The sequence below is a fragment of the Meriones unguiculatus genome, chromosome 2 (assembly GCF_030254825.1).
Source record: "Meriones unguiculatus strain TT.TT164.6M chromosome 2, Bangor_MerUng_6.1, whole genome shotgun sequence".
Lineage (NCBI taxonomy): Eukaryota > Metazoa > Chordata > Mammalia > Rodentia > Muridae > Meriones > Meriones unguiculatus.
The window spans coordinates 94,105,895-94,126,070 of NC_083350.1; the positions used below are offsets into that span (position 1 = coordinate 94,105,895).

The window sequence follows — 20,176 nt, forward strand, 5'->3', positions numbered from 1 at the left end:
CGGCACCACATGGCAGCTCACAACCATCCCAAATGATCCGATGGCCTCTCCTGGCCTCCTGTGTCCCAGGCATGCATGTGCTACACAGACATACTTGCAGATAAAATACCCATACAGATTACATAAGTAATAAGTAAACAAGTCAATAAACAACAACAGGATCGCACCGTGTTACCATCCAAAGCTTGCACTGTTTTGAGTGTAATGTGCCACGCTGAGGTTGGATCGTGGTGGGGTCACACTGTGTGTCTGAGGCTGGCTCTGAAGCAAGCTCGCCGTGCATCAGCGTTCTGAGTATTGGGATTGTGGGTGAAGCCGCGCATCCAACATCACTTTGATTGTTTGCGGTGCTTTAACTGTGGTGAGGACTAAGACAAAGGACATGTTACCATGCTTTTAGAACACCGCATTATTACATATTGCTTAGGATATTCTAGGCCTTGATTTGTCTTCTGAAAGCTGGCTTAACATCATTCAAGTTGCAGTGTTACAGATCCTTTTCATTTCATCCGTGTAATTGATGCCCCAAGGATTTCCCTTTAGAGTGGGCTACCAGTTAATTCCACAGTTAATATAACGGCCTGCAGGAGTTCCGAACTGTGTGTCCTGAGCACTAGGGGGCCTCAGAAACTAGCAGTTAGACGCCTGGCATTTCATTCTGAATACAAAGATCACAATTAGGCACGTTTAATTTTTAAGATTCTATTCATGTTGCTGAGAAGCCCGGTCCTTGCAAACAAAGTTTCTGAACTACACTGGAAACACTGAGCAGTGTTGGGAAGGAGGATCTTTTTGGTAGATGTAAGCGCTGGCTATAGAGGCTACATACTGCAAAGGATGGAAGAATCAAGCTCAGGAAAAGTTTCCCAGGGTCAGTTCGTGACGAGGGCACAATGGTGGTAGATGAGTATGTGCCCAGTGTCAGCGCTCCTAACTATATAAAAGTTAACAGGCTGGAAGGGCCGTGGAGAAACAGTACAGGAGCAGTGGCGATTTCAGCACCTCTCTTTCAACAGTGGGCACGTTGTCCAGATGGAAGCGTAGTGAAGGAGCCTGGCCTTGAAGTGGACACTGTCCACATGAGCCTGACACCCTACAAAAGGTTCTACCCAGCGGCCACGTGGTGTGCATTCTTCTCGTGTGCACAGACCATTTTCTAGAAATGAGACAAATCTTAGCAAATTGAGGAAGAGACCACCATCTCCTATCTTTGTCACCATGATGATGTGAAACTAGAAAGCAGTGGCAGAGGGAAAAGCGCAAATATCTAAATATACAGAAATTCAACGGGACACCAAGCAAGCAGTGGGTCAGTGAAGAACTCAAAATAGAAACTAAACATCTTAAGCCAACGAGAATAGGAGGAGTGTTCACTGGCCCACAGGTTGTAGCACAGGCAGTTCTAAGGAGGACACACAAAGCTGTAAATGCCTGTATTAAAGAAGATGGCGAGCAGCCTAATACACAGCAGGAAACTGAAAAAAAGAGTAGAGTTAAGAAAAAAGACCAGGGTTAAGAAAAGAGTGAAGTAAGGAAGTAAGTATGATTAAACCAAGTCGAAAAGCTATACAGTAAGTCAACAAAATGAAGGGTTTTCTTTCATATAATGAAGAAAGTTGACAGAGTCTTAGCTAGACTAAGAAGAGAGAAAACTCGAAGCGAAATAAGACCAGAAAGGAAAGCACAGGTATTGTAATGAGTACCTCAGAATGGAAAGGATCACAGAGGCTATTATGAAGAATTACGTGCCCAAACCTTAGCCTCTGGGGGATGGATACATTTCGGTAAACACATATCCACTGAGATTGAATCTGGAAGAAATGTAAGACCTGACCAGACAAGTTCGCTGGAGTAGTAATTAAAAAGAAAGAGGATTGCTGTGAGTGTGAAGCCAGCCTGCGCTGCAGAGCGAGAACCTGCCTCAACAACTCTAATAGATACACACATAAGTAAATGTTAAAAGATTAAAACCCAGACAACAAATGCTTCCAGGAAGCGTTCCTAGCCCGTACCAAACCAGAGACCCTGAGAAAGCTATTGGCTGGTAGCTCTGATGGGCAGAGCTGATGCCTCCTCGGTAAACTAAGAGCAGAGTTAAAGCTCCCCCAGCTGAACGCATTGCCTCTGTGATGATGCAGGGCGGGAGCAGCCGCTCTTGCCACTTCTGCTTGTGATCACACTAAGGGCTAATGAGCAGTTAGACGTGAAAAAGGCATGAAAGGCATACAGATGGAAAAGGAGTTAATAATTTCTGTAGATGACTTACGTATGAAAAGAATAAACTCTGAAGATTCCACAAAAAGGGTTTCAGAGCCGGATGAAGGTTTCAGAATGTGAGTCGTGGACAAAATTCAGTTGCATTCCTTTATGCCAATAAAGATGTATCTGCACTAGACATGGTGATGTGTGCTTGTAATCCTAACACCGAGAAAGCTGAGTCAAGAGGATCTTGAGTTCAAATCCAGCTGGGTTGCATGGCAAGCTCCAGGCCAACCTTGCTTCATGATGAGACCCGGTTGATAAACCCATGCATCCACCCATCCATCCACACGTCCATCAGAGCTTTTCTGAGTTGTTGCGTCACTTTATTGAGGCTTCTGTGCATTTGACTTTCTCTGCATTTGGTCCGTGATTATAGCTTTTCATATAAATACAATATTCCTTTTCCTCCTCTTTTTTTCTTAACTGATTTAGTTTACTTCAGGAAGAAGTCGGTGGGGTGGGCAGTAACGAGGGTATTGCCTGTGCACGCTGCTGCCCGTTTGAAAGTGCAGAGTTCTTGACAGTGCTGTGTTTTTAATTTAATTTTAATTTTTTGCAGTACCCTTGGTGCCGTTTACATAGTAGGTGTTGAATAAATTCCATTTTTAGAAAGTACATTATTCCTTTTGAAAATGACTTAGGAAAGATGATTAGTATTTATTCAAGTGGCCCTGTGGATGACTTTGGCATGGCCAATGTCCACTAATTTGATTGGTTGTAGGAAAAGCATCCTTGGTGCGAGGACGTGGGTTAGAGAAGTTATGTACAGTGTCTTGCCTCGGCAGATTGTTCTGGGGATTTGTGTCACTTCAGAAAAGTAAAAGTGGCAACGCAGGGCTAGGAAGATGTGGTTCAGTTGGAAAGAGAAGAGGAACTATGGTAGTGTAAGTGCTGGTTTACATGATTGTGGTGTGCTTTGGATTTGTTTCCAGGGGAAATGCAAAGGCTTAGGCAAAGGCAAAGTCGCCACATGCTCACTCATGTTTGAAAGCTCTGAGAATGCATCACTGAGCCAGCAACTGGAGTAGCTTGAACAATGGCTGTTGCTGTTTCTTTTTTCTTGTTTTCACATTGTTTTAAAGCAGAATTGGAGCTTATCAAGAAAAGGTTTTCACATAGATTTATGTTTTGGCATTCAGGGAGAGAAAACATGTAGGAAAATGATAGTGTCTACATGATCTGGGCTTCTCAAGAGACGTGGCTGAAGTGTCCTTAGTAGTGGTAGTTTGGCTTCTAGATTGAAAGGGTTTCCGAGGAGCTCCATTTTCTATTAGTAAATGAGACCATAGGGAGAGGTCCATTTCTGAGGTGTGTGGGATAGGAGTACAGGCTGACAATGTGAAGCCACAGGCCATGAGGGTGGAAGACATGCCTGCTGTACCGAGGGAATGAAGGGGTTTTAACTGAAGGACCTGATGATGGTGTTCGTGAGATTCTCGGAGACCTTACACCTGGGAAAGGGGTGGGGTTGAGCTCACGGGTCAGCTTGGCCTTCAGCATGGGTCACTGCATTTTAACACTCATATTGAAACACCCCTGTAAAAAGGAATAGTGTCTCTGTACAGGCAGTCTTCACAGCAAAGTTTGGCTATTGTGCTGAGGTCCTTGGCCCTGGGCTAGAGAAGTATTAACCAGACTCAGGGTTCAGCGGTTCCTCTCCCTTCCCATACTCCTTTATTTTCTCTGCTTCCCTAGTGTACCTTAGTGTCTCTCTCTGGGGCCTCAGTTCCTTAACCTGAAGGGTTTCTGAAGCCAAAATCTGCTTTTGTAACCTCTGCACTTCTCAATCCAGGGACTGAAAAGTTTGCTGTGTCTGATCTCAGGGAGGTGTGAGAAGGCCCCAGCCTGGAGACGTAGAGAAACTTCACTAGATGGTGCTCTGGGAAAGGAGATGTAAAGACTCAAGATGCTGAGCCACAGAAACAGTAAACACACATCACAGATTCAGTTGTCTAATCCTAAAATTAGCACAGAAATAGACTCAAAAATTATCACGCACCTGAGAACTCTGATGATAAGTCATTAAAACTTGAAGCAAAATTTGAAATGGAGTTGAATAGAAGGACTGAGGACACATTGCCGTAGTTTCAGTATTCTGCTACTTCCATTCACTTGTTTATTCATTTGTTCATTTCTTTATTCATTTATTTGGGTGGGGAGTGGGTATTGTCCACCATGGCATGCATGCAGAAGTCATTCATTTATTTGGGTAGGGAGTGGGTATTGTTCACCATGGTATGCGGAGGTCAGGACAACGTGTGGGCTTTGGGTCTTTTCCTTCCATCCTGTCGGTTCTAGGGATTGAACTTGTGTCATTAGGCTTAGTGGCCAGCTCACCTGCAGAGCCATCTCCCCAGCCCATGTCTCTTTAACATCTGCAGAGGTTCTGTCTCTCTCCTGCTGCTGGAAGCCTATCAAGGATAGGCTTATTTAACTTTTTTTGTAGGATGATTCATTTAACTTCTAGTGATTGGTTTGAGCACACTACTAGTAAATTCTAAGACACCAATAATGCATCGGTGTCTCATTAAGGAAAGAAATCAAAGCATTTTTCCATGGTGTCATTTAATTAAGAGTAAGGTCAGACTGAAATTTTCTACTTCTGCCCTCTGTCTGTTGTATTGAATCTGTGCCTGCCTGATGTCTGTTTTTTGATCTATCCTATGCGACTGTGTTTGTTTCTGAGTATGTTTGTCCCGGTGTATCTGCCTGATGGTGGCCCTGTCTTAGTTTGGGTTTCTGTTGCTGCGACAAAACGCCATGATCAAAAAGCAAGTTGGGGAGGACAGGGTTTTTACATTCCTATATTGCTGCTTATCAGAGGAAGTCAGGACAGGAACTCAGATAGGGCAGGCAGGAACCTGGAGGCAGGAGCTGATGCAGAGGTCATGGACGGGTACTGCTTTCTCTCTTGCTCCTCATTATTTGCTCAGCCTGCTTTCTTATAGAATCTGGGACCACCAGGCCAGGAATGGCCTCACCCATAATGGGCTGAACCTTCTTTGCATCAGTTGCTAATTAAGAAAATGCCCTACAGGCTTGCCTACAACTCATCTTTTGGAGGCATTTTCTCAATTGGTGCTTCGGAGGAGCACTAAACAGATAATTCTAGTTTGTGTGTCAAGCTGACTCTGACTAGCCAGTCCCTAAGAAGGGACTTTGCTCTCTCTCTCTCACTGAATAACACAGGAAGTTTTTCAGTGGAGGAGGAATGAGGGTACTTTATATAAGAATTTAACAGGGTTTTTTAAGAGATGAAGTGACTGACTCCAACAGACCTGGACAGCAGTATTACAGACATCATTGGTCAGCAAACAATGTCCATGTATTATAGTTGACATTTATGCTGTATATTCATTTTATAAGACTGTTTCCACAAATGATTATCATAGCACACATGCATTATTTTTTTAGTCAGGGGCATGGAAGAGTCCATAATTTAAGATTATAGTTGTGCATTAGCTTGGGTTGATTACATGGGAAATCTAAGGCAAATAAGGCTGATTGTTGCATTGTTCTCTTAAAAGCAGACTAAACAGGCTGAGTATACAGTAGGACAGCACCCTTAAGTCTTAAGTGACCTCAAGGTGTATTATTAATTCTCAGCAAAAATTCCAGTCTCTTAGAATGTAAATTATTTTGATAATATTGCATTGCCCCAACCCCTGGGCTTAAGAGTAAAACCCGTTGGGCTGTAAACAAGAATCTACCAGAAATTATGTACATCTAGCCTGCAGGATATAGAGAGCCACCCCAGAGGGGATTCAGTAGTGGGGAATGTCAAATGGAAAGTAGTCTACGGCTGTGGTGACTGGTTATGCATTGAGCTAGCAGCAAGGAAGCAAAGCAATGGCTCACCAAAGCATAAAGCGAGGGTGTGGCCTTTGACGGTCTAAGAGTGGGGCTCACCTCCGTGCATGAGAAGTTGTGTTTTTCTTTCATTGAAGAGAACGTTTACATCTAACAGTTTACAGGTTTAAGCAGCTTCATCTTCAGGATGTTCTTGAGGCTGAAAGACTCAAGGAAAACTTCTATTCTAGAGGACAAGGTCATGATAACATTTTGAGTTCTGGGTAGAGCAGGCGTCTAAGCAAACACCAGAAGATCTGAGTAAGATCTAATTGTCATTTTGGGCATGGTGGCTCACACCTTTAATCCCAGCACCACGGAGGCAGAAGCAGGTGGGTCTCTGTGAGTTTGAGGTCAGCTTGGTCTACAGAGTAAATTCTAGGCCTGCTGGGAATACATAGTGAGACCCTGTTTTCAAAAAACAAAACAAAGCACAAAGATCTAATTGCCAGTTTTTCACTAGGCATCCATTTTGTAGTGGGTTAAGTCAGGGCGGTGGCATGGCTTCAGCTCCTGGTTATTACAGATGTAGAGCAGACAGCCTGCTGCCATTCTGGGTTGTAGACTTTACAGTCTTATTACCTAAAGGCACATGTGAGTAGAACACTTAGTGTTTTTCTCCCTATGTGGGATGAATCGTGAGAGTCTTTAACAGTTTTCTACTGATCTGCTGGGAACAGTAGAATCTATGTTCTTGCTGAGTCCACCAGTCATTTTCAGTCACCTGTGTCCTTGATGGGCGGCCCATTTATTTCTTACTTCTGTGTAAGATGGGCTTAAGTTGAATTCTGGGATATACTTACCGGCCATTTCTGTAACCTCACCTACCAGCATTGTTCCAGTTGTAGCTTACCTTGGCCACCCCTGTGCTATATACACTAGCTATAGAAGTGAACGGAGGGTTAGAAATGTCCCCTTAATTTTAGGTCACAACATTCAGTGGCAGGTTTTATTGTTGGACTGTGTGGAGTGATTGCCAAGGCTGCAGCTGACAGTAACAGATCTTTTCTCTTTTGGACATTTCTACCAACACTGGTTGCTGCAGAAGTTCATTTAAAAAGGAGGCCAACTAAGACAGAAAGTCTTTCTATCCAAAGGGAATGAACATTTATTGATAAATTGATTAAAAACTACCAGCTTTCTCTTTTTAGGCAAGATCTCAGAACCGAAATCGGATTAATGTTCAGTCTTTAGGTCACCTGGTTAAAGCTGTGGCAGACATGGGCTCTAGCTATTTCAACCTCTTTTTTAATTTAAATTAATTAAAAAAAAATTACTCACTTTACATTCTGATCATAGCCCCCTCCACCTGCTCCTACCCTTCCTTCCTCTCCCCCACCCCATTTCCCTCCCCTAGTCCTCAGAAAGAAGGAGCCCTCCTCTCCTACCAGCTGACCCCAGCCTATCAAGTCTCATCAGGTCTGCCTGAATCCTCTTCCTTTGTGGCCTGGTAAGGTCGCCCCACTAGGGGGAAGTGACCAAAGAGCAGGCAACAGAGTCCATGTCAGAGACAGCCCCTGCTCCCCTTACTAGAAACCCACATGAAGACTGAGCTGTGTATGGGTTACATCTGAGCAGGAGGTCTAGGTCCACTCCATGCATGGTCCTTGGTTGGTGTATCAATCTCTGCTGCCCCCCTTGGCCCAGATTTTTTGGTCTCTTTGTAGAGCTCTTGTCCCTTCCAGGTTCTTCATCCCCCCACTCTTCCACAAGACTTCCTGTGCTTTGCCCAAAGTTTAGCTGTGAGTCTCTGCATCTGCTTCCCTCCCCTGGTGGGTGGAGTCTTTAAGAAGACATCTATGGTGGGCTCCTGTCCTGTTCCCTGCCTTCAACCGCTTCCAGTGTCTATTCTATTTGCCCTGCCGAATGAGAATTAAGCATCATTTCCTGGGTGCTCCCTGTTACTTAGCTTCTTTAGGTCTGTGGATTATAGTATGGTTATCATGTACTATGTGGCTAATATCTGCTTATACGTGAGTATGTCCCATGAGTGTCTTTCCGGGTCTGGGTTACCTCCCTCAGGATGATGCAGATTTCACGATGTCCTTGTCTTTAATGGCTGACTAGTGTTCTGAACAGTATTGTATAGATGCACCATTTTATTTATTTATCCTTTGGCTGAGGGACATCTAGGTTGTTTCTAGTTTTTTGCTATTACAAATAAAGCCACAATGAACATAGCTGAGCAAATGCCCTTGTATGATGGAGCATCTTTTGGATATATGCCCAGGATATATAACCCACATACCTATAGACACTCGATTTGTGCCAAAGAAGCCAAAACCATACAATGGAAAAAAGATGGCATCTTCAACAAATGGTGCTGGTCTAACTGGATGTCTACATGCAGAAAAATGCAAATAGATGCACATTTATCACCCTGCACTAAATTAAAGTCCAAGTGGATCAAAGACCTCAACATAAAACCAGACACACTAAATATATTAGAAGAAAAAGTGGAGAAGAGCCTTGAACTCATTGGCACAGGAGACAACTTCCTGAATAGAACACCAACAGCACAGGGTCTAAGAGCAATAATCAATAAATGGGACCTCATGAAACTGAAAAGCAAAGGACACTGTCAATAGAATAAAATGACAGCCTATAGACCTTGGAAAAGGCCTTCACCAATCCTACATCAGACAGAGGGCTAATATCCAGAATATATAAAGAACTCAGGAAATTAGACACCAACAAACCAAATAATCCAATTAAAAATGGGCTAAACAGGAATTCTCAACAGAGGAATATGAAATGGTCAAGAAGCGCTTAAAGAAATGCTCAATATCCTTAGTCACCAGGGAAATGCAAATCAAAACGACCCTGAGATTCCATCTTACACCCATCAGAATGGCTAAGATAAAAAACTCAAGTGACAGCTCATGCTGTTGAGGTTGTAGAGAAAGGGGAACCCTCCTCCATTGCTGGTGGGAGTGCAAACTTGTACAACTACTTTGGAAATCAATCTGGTGCTTTCTTAGAAAATTGGAAACACCTCTACTTCAAGGTCCAGCTATTTCAACCTCTTGAGGTGGTGAGGCGCCCTCTAGCTGTTCATGGCGTGTTCTATAGTCTCAGGAACTTGATGTATTGATGTGAAGAGTCCAAGCTTACCTTGACTACCACTGTGCTTGACTGGTTTAATTTAAAGCAATGAGCCATCATCTGTTTTTTTAGAAGTGTCAGTTCTCCAAGAAAGTGTGACGGTTTTTAATGTGGTCTTTTGGGAAAAAGTGTACAGTGTGTATTACTGTGTTGGTCACATAGAAACAGCTGGTATATAAAATTTGTCACTCCAGAGAGTAATTTAGATGAGGATGAATGCCATCTGTGAAGTGATACAGAAGTGGCTGGAAATGCGCCAGCTTTACGCTTGGTGGGCCACTGAAGTGGAGTTGTGTTCGACAGGTCAGCAGAATCGGAGTACTTTACTTTGTGAATGTCTACTTTTCTGTAGTTTATTTCAGCACAGGATAAGTACTACATGTATGAACTCCTGTGGGTGTGAAAACCCCAACATTTCATGTGTTCTAGTTTTCAGTTGTGGAACAGGTTGCCAGATTGGCTTGAAACAGTGCAGTTGTGTTGGCTAGTTCTAGACGCTAGACACCCAGAATGAGTCAAGTAGGACAGATACCAAGGTGTTGGCAGTGCCAGCTGCTTCTGGGAGCTCGGGAGAGCCTGGTTCCTGCTCCTTCTGTCTGGAAGCGGCTGGTCCTCACTGTTTGTGCGGCTGCTTCTGTTCTCACTGCTTCCCCTGTCTCCTTACAAGGATGCCAGTGTTCACACTTAGGACTCACGCAAATCATCCACACCGCCCTCTCATATCAAAACCTCTGACTCTGTCATTTCTGGCAACATCCCCAGTTTCAGGGTATCTTTGAGGGTCAATATCGAGCTCACCACAATGCTAAATGATGTATTGGTGTTTCAGGACATAATACGATTCTACCCAGGATCTACTAAGCATGTTTCACTTAGAAGAGGGCGTCATCTTACACGCTAGCATGATGCAGACATTTGTATTTGGCTTTTAAGTGGCCGTTTTCTTTTGCTAATTGTGTCATTAATGGTTTTCTAAAAGTAATTCTTTCATTTTATGACATCAATTAAACACCAGATTGAAATAGAAAACAGTTATAGTAAGTCGTTAGGAAGTTTTGGCTTCATGATGATTTTCCTACTTTTTAATGCTTAAGAAACTTACTTGGTGGTATTTTTATACATGCAGAATTGCTGTAAACATAAAAAGAGCCCTGAAGGCCTCTCTATAGCCTCAGCCTCACCCCGCGTTGGCATTGTACCCTGATTGCTGCATTGTTTCTCCTTTTTTTGTCTTTCCTTCATTTTTTTATTAAAGCCTTTGAAAATCAAGTAACATATACCATGCCACCCTCTTATATAAACCGCTCAGCAGGTTTTGTTTTGTTTTTTAATAAGATCCCCAGTCTTCACCATTTTCCAGGAACTATCGCCACCCCCAAAGCCTGTGTACGTGAGCACGTTCCTCCTCTCTGTCTGGCTGGAGGTGACTTCTTTCACTTAGCACAGTGCTTTCAGGACGGCCTGTGTTTTCACAGAAGCCCAGGACAGAATGAGAGTATGGCCGAGCCACACTCTGTTGGGTGGATACGCTGCATGTCCTCCATTAACCAGCTGACAAACAGTCTCTGCTTTTGCCCTCCTGCAGATAATGCTGCAGTGAACATTTACCTAACGAGTTTTTATATGGAAATGGATTTCTTCAGTTCTCTTGGAGACATCTAGATACAGCATTTTTGGTTATATGGTAACTTGGTTTAACGTTTTGTGGCCCCACATGGGATACTCATTTTTAATTTTTTCCCTTATCTTTGAGACCAGGGCAGCAGTGAGGGTTGGGGGTGGGGAGTGTTTTTCTCAACTTGAGATGTCCCTGCAGATATTCGGGTTGAGGATAATGTGGTTAAAGCCTGCGGTGGAGTTTCTGTCTGGCCCCGAGCATGTGATGCTGAGGTGAGCTGACTTGCAGGGGAGCACTTTTCTTGGTGTTCAGTGCTTTCGATGCTTTTAGCTTCTCCTCTGTGCTATAGACATTGTTGGCAGTTTTAGGTGTTTTATGAGGTAGGGATGTTTCCAATTGTTTTACAAGGATCACCCGGAATCCCTGTTTGTGCTTTTTCATCTTTAAGAAGGTAAAGGAGAGGACCAGTGCGATGGCTTAGCAGGCCCTTGCTGCCAAGCCTGGTGGCCTGAATTTGACCCCACAGTGGAAGGACAGAACGGACTCCTCTGAGCTTCACTTATGTGTCATGGTATGCAGGCATGCATGTGCACAGCCAGGTTATACAGAGACACTCTCTCCTGAAAAACAGAACAAAACAAAAACCCCTTAGGGATGATTTAATGACTTAAACAAAAGAGAGGTCATTTCCAATCACAGGGAAACATAAAGTGTAAAGGATCTGTGGCTCAAGCTCAGAGAGTTAAAGTTCATGCCAGAGGCTCTGCACATTGACGTGCTGGGAGTTCAGCCCATAAGTATAACACCAGCCCTATGATTTTATTATCTCACTCTTGGGATTGTCAAGTAGAGAACTAACTAAAGCTGTGCATACTATATAAATTTGTACGCTAAAAATTGTCATCTTTGGCATTTTAAGGACTTTTATTACATTATGTGCTTTGCCTGAATGTATGTCTGGGCACACATGTATGAAGTGTAATGGAGGCCAGAAGAGGGAGTCAGATCCCCTAGAGCTGGAGTTTCAGGTGGTTGTGAGCTGCCATGTGGGTGCTGGCAATTAAACAGCCGTGCTCTTAACTATTGGGGCCATCCCGCCAGCCTTTTGGATTTCCTTCTTAAAACTTTACGTGTGTGCATGTATGCAGGGATATGTGTGTGTGTGTGTGTCCAGGGGCAGGAGTGTATGTGTGTTTGTGGGCAGGTTCATATGTTTATCTGTGTGTCTGTTTCTGTGGGCAGGAGTATATGTATGTGTGTGTGTCTGTGGCAGGAATGTATGTATATCTGTGTATCTTTATGGGCAGGAGTGTGTGTATGTAGGTGTGTGTGTGTACTTGTGTTTGTCTCTCTGTGTATATATGTATGTATCTAGGTAGGTGTATGTGTTTTAGTGTGTGTTTGTGTCTGGGCAGGAATATATGTATAGGTGTGTGTGTGTGTGTGTATAATTGTGTTTGTCTCTGTATGTCTGTGGTCAGGAGTATATGTATGTAGGTGTTTGTGTATTTGTGTTTGTCTCTGTGTGTCTGGGCAGGAGTATTTGTATGTAGGTGTGTGTGTCTATAGACAGAAGTGTATGTGTGTAGGTGTGCCGCAGTGCCCCTGTGGAAGTCAGTGGATAGCTTGCAGGAGTCTGTAACTGGGTCAGGGGGTCAAATGCAGGCACCAGGCTTCCTGCAGGTGCTGTACTCTGAGCCTCCTGTGAGCCCTACCTCAGGTTTACTTTTGTGCTGTCCTTTTGTGGCCAGGCTGGCCTTGAACCTGTGACTGTGTGTGTACCGCTTGACCAGGCAATTCACCTTGTTTATGTATTTAATTTACTAGACTTGTTAAAAATTACTTTAGGCACTTGAAAAGATTTGTGGGGAAAGTGAGCTGAAGTAAAATTAACTTTTTTGTTTGTTGAGACAAGGTTTCTCTGTGTAGCCTTGGAGTCCTGGACTCCTTTGTAGACCAGGCTGGCCTCGAGCTCACAGAGATCTGCCTGTTTCTGCCTACCCGTGCTCAACTGAGCTAGAGACTATCTCAGAGACTTTCACGCAGTCAAATGTCCCCAGCTTTGCTTTTGATTGGCTGCTGGGCACCGTGGGCTCACTGCAGTTCAGTGTCCGTTGTTCCGTCTCTGTCACAGCGCTGGACTTTACTAATGTGGACTGTTAACCATGGCTTAGCTTGAGCTTTGTGAGGCCAGTGTGAGTCTGTGTGTGTGTCTGTGGGCAGGAGTGTGTGTGAACAGATTATGTTGGGTGAGTCTAGACTGGACCTTGCCCCGGGCCAGTGTCCTCTTCCTCCTCCTTGGGCCTTTCTCTAGTCTCTGACTGCTCTCAGTGTATATTCCGGTGTGTGCAGGCTGGGGGGCTCTCAGTGTATATTCCGGTGTGTGCAGGCTGGGGGGGCTCTCGGTGTGTATTCCGGTGTGTGCAGGCTGGGGGGGGGCTCTCGGTGTGTATTCCGGTGTGTGCAGGCTGGGGGGCTCTCGGTGTGTATTCCGGTGTGTGCAGGCTGGGGGGGCTCTCGGTGTGTACTCCGGTGTGTGCAGGCTGGGGGCTGCTGGGCTTTTTTCCTTCGGCTGTCATGCCAAGTTCACCTTGTGCGCGCACGCTTGCCGTTCATGTCCCACGGTCTTTCTCCACTAGTTTCTCTCCTGCTCTCTGCTGTGAATTCATGTCTTCCAGCCTCCCTCTCTGGGCCTTTAGTAAGAAAGGAAGGTATGTGGCCACAGCTTGCGGGTTTGTTTCTGATCTTGCAGTGACTTTTGTCTGGTGTTAGAAGATAATTTATACGCACACATCATTTCTGAGAGCACATGTAAAATTTTGTTTAGAGATGCCCTGCATCCAGCCTGGCAGTGGTGGTGCACGCCTTTAATCCCAGCACTTGGGAGGCAGAGGCAGGAGGATCTCTATAAATTCAAGGCCAGCCTGGTCTACAGAGTGAGTTCCAGGACAGCCAAGGCTACACAGAGAAACTCAGTCTTGAAGAACAAACAAACAAACAAACAAAAAACAAAAACAATAAAAAGAAAGAAAAGAAAGAAGAGAGAGAGAGAGAGAAAGAAAAAGAAAGAAAGAAAGAAAGAAAGAAAGAAAGAAAGAAAGAAAGAAAAGAAAGAAAGAGAAAGAAAGAAATGGCACGTGTCATTTCTGTGAAATGGTGTGGAGCCAAGCATGCTGTCAGTGAGGAGGCAATAGTAGAAGCAGGAGGAGTAATTGGGACCCAGACATTCAGAGAGAAGCACAGCAAGGCCTGGCAGCTGTCAGGGAAGAGACTCCCCTGCTTCCTGCTGTCCACCCTGCTGTCCTCGCATTTCCGATGTGGGCTGCACTGTTGTCTCATAATAAATATTTGTGGAATTAGTGATTTTTCTTCCAGTCGCATTATTTGATATTTTAGAAGAACATATTACTGTGTAGCACAGGCTGGCCTTACACTCGTGTAAGCTCTAGCCTCTGGAGTGCTGGGGTAGGGAATGGACTACCATACTTGACACTGGGTTTTAGTTACAGTTCTAAGTTTTACCTATATAGAAACTGCAAAACACTTACTATACTTGATAAATCTGGTAAAAATTTTGATTGTTTAGATTTGTTATTGGAAGTAAGAGGGTTGAATGTCTCTTTTTCTTTATTCTAGAGACATATTATTACATTTCTCCATTAGTCTGTGCCTTTTTCCTGGCTCTGACACCTATCTGGATTATAATAGCTGCCAAACATCCAGCCACCAGGACAGTGCTCCACTCGGGCTGGGAGCCCGTGATAACAGCCATGGTCATAAGCAGGTGAGTGCCGGCGTGGGGGGCATTGCGTGAGTGGCGTAGGCATGCGCACACTAAACAATGAGGCGTCAGCTAGAGGAATCCTAGCAGGCTTGCAAAACGAGTATCCGCCTTCCAGAATAGCGCTTACATTTCTGTTGCTATGGAAGGATGTTCAGGGCACGTTTGATGAAAGCAGTAATCTGGAAAAGAGTAGGAATGTCCTGTTAAATGTGGTAAGCTGAGAGTCTTATGTAGTATTTGGATTTGGGTAATACAAAGAAAGATTAAATCCAGCTCGGAAGAGCTGTGAGAGGGGTGGAGGGTGACAGCTATGCTTCTGGTCTCAAGACCAGCCACGTGTCTAGGGGGCAGGGGATAAGGACAGTGTCCCTAAGAATTAAAAAACAGCTTTGTGGCATTGATTAATGGTTGCTTCTTGGGTTTTGTGTCTTGAGAAGGGCTCGCCATGACTGACAGGATGCAGATAGAAGGGGCTTGTGGAAGCTGAGGGGTGTGTCTTCATGTGCCATAGGAGGCATTCACTCAATACAGGTCATATATGTGGCACTGGAACTGAGCCAGCATAGGCTTGTTACTTAGAAACAGATGCAGCCAGGCATGATGGCTCATGCCTGTAACCCCAGCACTCTGAGAGGCAGAGGCAGGTGGCTGTCTGTAAGTTCAAGGCCAGCCTAGTCTACAAAATGATTCTAGGACAGCCAAACCTACACAGAAAAACCCTGTCTCTAAAAACCCATCTAATTACTAGTGCATAGAATGGGGCTAGGGACACCTGTCAGGTGATGTCATAGCTTTTGCTCTGCTGTTTGAACTATCAAATCCATCCTATGACAGCGTGTGGCTCATTTTGATGAAGATAGATGATTTGGTGTTGGGACTGGCAGTGTCTTATACACCCCAGCCCGAGGGTAACCAGCGAATAAAGACTTCAGAAACTGAAACAAGCCTCTAGGTTCCACTGAGGTACTGAAGGTGTATGGCTTGCCGCCGGGTTACATTAAAGCCGCCATCTATCTCCCGGACTTCTCAAGCTCAGCTTTCTGCTGCTGCAGCTCTCCGTGGGACATGGTTGTAATCCATCTAGTTTTAGCACAGTAGAAACCACCCTTTAATGCCTGCTTACTTCAAAGATGAAAAGACACTGCTTTTACATTTAGTTCTTAAATTAAAGAGTGATAGATGATGTGACTCAAAAAATAGTATGGTCTCAGCACCTGAGAGGCTGAGGCAGGTATAGCTTTAGGAGGTTGAGGCTAGCCTGGTCTACTAGGAAGCTCCAAGCCAGCAAAGGCTATATTAAGACACCATGTCTCAAACCAAAACAAAACAAAAAATACTATGTGCAGAAGACTATGAAGGAACCATTAATCCCATTGTTTTAAGCCGTAAAATAGTTACTGATGCCTTGCAGGTCTTTCTAGATAGTTCAGTGGACTGAACATATGTATAATCTGGGAATTGTGATACATACCTATAATTCCAGCACTTGAGAGGCTGGGGCAGGAGGGTTGCCATAAATCCAGGGTAATGCAGGTAACAAATTCCTGTTTCCCATTGGGGGAAAAAGATGAAGCAGGAGGGTTGCTGTAAGTCCAGGGTAATCCAGGTAACAAATTCCTGTTCACCTGGGGTGTGTGTGTGAATAAATAAATACCCCCCACAAAACTAACACACTCCTGATGGTTATGGTGTTTGTTATTTATTTATGATGCAGTGTGTGTCGTCTGCATGTGTCCTGGGCTGTGCCCAGGTATGCGCCTGTGGAGGCCAGAAGGCATCACCAGCGGTCTGTGTGTCTTCTTCCACTGCGCCTTATTTTTTTCCTATCCTACTTTTTCATGTGGCTCTCACCAAGTCTGGAGAACACTGATTGGCCAGTGAGCCCCCGAGATCCTTCTGTGTCTGGCCCGCTGCACAGTCTACAGTTCCCTCCTTACCTGACTTTTCTGTGGGTGCGGGCCTCTGAAGTCGGGCTCTGTGCTCATGTTGCCAGTCCTCGCCTCTCCTGCCCCCACAGCCATGCTTTAGTTCCAGATTCTTACCGTTAACATTGGTTTCTGCCTTGAACATTCCTCTTTTTTTGAGGCCTGATTTTTCCATTGTACAAACATTGAACTATCCAAAGTGGAGGTGTGTGAAGGTCAGAGGAACTTGAGGTCCGTTTTTGTTCCTCTGCCCTAATATGTGATTTTCTTTCTTCCAGCATTGGGGGCCTTATTCTGGACACTACCGTATCCGACCCGAACCTGGTTGGGATCGTTGTTTACACGCCGGTTATCAATGGTAAGACTTGAAGGCCCTGCTTGGTGGTGTGGTCTTAGAGACATACACGTGTCTTCCTACTCCATCCGCTTCTTTCTTCAAACTCAAGATGTAACTCAGAGTGGAAATTATCTTCCCTGGTCTCAGGGACAAACACTTTTTGGGAAAGAATGGTTTCTCAATAATTTTTGTTACATGTTGGTTTTACAGACACACCTAGCTTTAGAAAATTATTTATTTTTATTTCATGTGCATTGGTATTTTGCCTGTATGTATATCTGTGTGAGGGTGTCATATCTGTGTAAGTCATGGTTGCTGGGAATTGAACCTAGGTCCTCTGGAAGAGCAGCCAATGCTCTTAACCACTGAGCCATCTCTCCAGGCCCCAGACCCAACTTTTAAGGCTAGTATGACATAATACAGTATTTCAGCTCTTAGTTGTCCTTTCCCATTTGTTTGCCTGGTGGTTTTGGTTTTGTTTTTGTTCTTTTAAGCCCTGGCTGGCCTCTTCCTCCTGAGTGCTGAGATTAAAGGCTTGCACCACCACATCCAGCTTTTTAAAAAAGATTTGTAAATTTTAATTATGAGAATGTGTGTGTGGGTATGTGCGTGTGAGCACAGGGGCCAGCAGAGGCCACAGACACGGGATTCCCGGGGCGCTTTCTAGAAGTGGCTGTTACCTGCCTGACGGTCATGGTGACGGTAAGTGAACTCAGGTCCTCCTGAGCAGTGCCACAGGCTCTTAGCCACTGGGCTGCTTCTCCAGCTCCTCGTCTCACCTGCTGGTCTAATATTTGCTTCTGTCGATTATCTTGGAAGAAGCAGAATTAGCCAGATTTGATCATTGTCTAAATTTATTCTATCCACTAAGACTTGCTACTCTATTGATGCCTGCAAACTCTGCCTCCTAATTTCTTTGCCAATAAGATAGAAATTATAATCTTTATATCAAATAATTATAATACATACATTAAAAATCATATTAAAATAGAATCAGAGGTTTTGTATGAATTACACTGAACACGACAATTTAATAGCTCTCTACTGGTTTTGGGAGTGGTGATCGGTACCTTGGACTTTAGTATAGCCTAGGTTAACACAATTTAAAAGTAATTCTACCCTGGCATACCATGCATTTAGCATATACTAGTTTTTTGGTTGTTTTTTTTTTTTTTTTTAAGAATTAACTTTCTATATTCACATAAAAAGTTATACAATGACACGTTCTGAAGAAGTCTAATTTTAGACTTAAAATTTCAACTGACTACTGTAATTTTGTCTACCTTTCGAATGTCAAGGACAGGCTTCCTTATGAGTCTCTCTCCCAGCTGTGTCTGATGCCACCATTCCCCTCCTGTCATTCGCCCTGAAAGTCATGGAGCCATCAGATTCTCCTGGTTCCTCCTGTCTTTGACTTAACATGATCAGACGTCCATTGCCCTGTCATAGGGCTGCTTGTTCAGTCGTGTATACAGTGGCGTGTCTGTCTACTCCAGTGTGAGGTCTTGCTCTGGGGCCATCTCATTGGAATAGCAGAGTAACCTTTCCTGAGTTATTGCCTGCTCAATGCAAATTATCACTAAGATGCTGGAATTCCATGGCATTGTTTATGTCCTGTCAGTCAGAAGATGGTCTTCTTACTGGGTTTGTGTCACTGTCTCTCAGAACCCTTGGTACACTGTTGAACTCAAGAATCCCTTAAGAAGCACCAAACTACTACCATGCTTTCTAGAATGTCATACTGTCCTTACTAAGATTCCAGTTTTCACTACCTGAATAGCTGTGCTTTTCCTTCCTCCTATTCCTACCCTCCTCCGTGAACATTAATCAACAAACTCATTAGTGTAAGGATTATCAGATGGAGTTGTATTGAATATCATTACAGGTACCTTAAATGGAAATGACCCTTTATTCGTAAGACTTTCTTGAATCCTGTTTTTTTGGGTTTTTTTTTTTTTTTTTTTTCTTTCCAAGACAGGGTTTCTCTTTGTAGCCTTGGCTGTCCTAGACTCACTTTGTAGACCAGGCTGGCCTTGAACTCACAGAGTTCCACCTGCCTCTGCCTCCCTGAGGGCTGGGATTACAGGTGTGCCCCACCTCCGCTGGGCAACTTTCTTGAATCTTTCAGTTGCCTCACCTTACACATAAACCAGTTTAGAGCATCACCCGGGGCTCTCCTTGGAGGTCTGTGCTGTGACAGCGTGTTGCTGAGTCCTTTCTGTTATGTCAACAGGTAATCCTCTCAGATGGATATCACAGTGAGCTCATGTTAAACTCCACCTTTACAAACAGCGCTAGTGAAGATCCCATATTCTCAAAGAAGTACAACTTAGAACTGAATTTAAAAGTTTTACTGGATTTGTTGATCTTATTATGTGTGTGAGTGTTTTGCCTGCATGTATGTCTGTGCACCATGCGCGTGCTTGGTGCCTACAGAGGTCAGAAGAGGAGGGCATTGAGTCTCCCGGAACTGGAGTTCCAGAGGTTTGCACACCACCATGTGGGAGCTGGAACTTGAACCCGGGTCTTCTGCAACAAGTGCTCTTAACCACTAAGTGATTTCTAGAAATATGTTTCTCTTTCCCCTTCTCCTCATAATCTAATCTTTACTGTGTATCTACCTAAGTGTCAAGTAACTATAAGTTTTTTAAGCATATTATATATAATTTTATCCTCACAGAAGTAATTATTCCAAGATTAAATATCTAGTGAATTATAGTAAGTCAAAATTTAAAGCCAGATCTGCTTAATTCCCAAACCTGTAGGTTTTTTTTTCTTCTCTCAAAACATACAACTACTAGTTTATCTGATTTATTCAGTACACAGATGCATGTGTTTAAAGCAACGCTTAACTGTGTTAATGTGACTAAAATATCACTAAGTGTTTACATGCCTCAGAACTAAAAGCGTTTTCTAAAATGCATTGGTCACACTTGCTCTGTAGGATGTTAGTAGGATTTGAGAAGTGATGAATTAGATTTGGTAGACATGAATGGAGCAGAGTTCTTGACTGTAGGATATTGTAAGCCATTCCTGTGCTGATGTCTTCTGTGGCTCTCTCTGTTTGGAACTTCTGCTGGAAGTGTTAGAAGGTCTGGACCTAACCTTCCTTCTAACCAAGACCGTGCTTGACGAAGTCCACTGTCCTAGGGCCTATATGTGGTTTGTTTACATATTTACTTACTTACTAGTGGATCACTCTGTCCTGAGGTTTGTCCTTAACCCACACTCTACTTATTTTTATATATTTTGTTAATTTTTGAGAAAGACACACAATCTTGATCATTTCCAAACAC

The 20,176-nt window shown here is 43.9% G+C and overlaps 1 protein-coding gene across 6 annotated transcripts in view; it reads left to right on the forward strand.

The window, feature by feature from the left end:
- The window catches only part of Slc41a2 (solute carrier family 41 member 2), a 106,283-nt gene that overhangs the window by 45,945 nt on the left and 40,162 nt on the right, over nt 1-20,176 (forward strand). For all 6 annotated transcript variants that reach the window (XM_021640930.2, XM_021640932.2, XM_021640934.2 and 3 more), the window contains exons 7-8: nt 14,471-14,618; nt 16,822-16,901. In XM_021640930.2, coding sequence (XP_021496605.1) covers nt 14,471-14,618; nt 16,822-16,901 — 228 coding nt within the window. The remainder of the gene's footprint in view (nt 1-14,470; nt 14,619-16,821; nt 16,902-20,176) is intronic.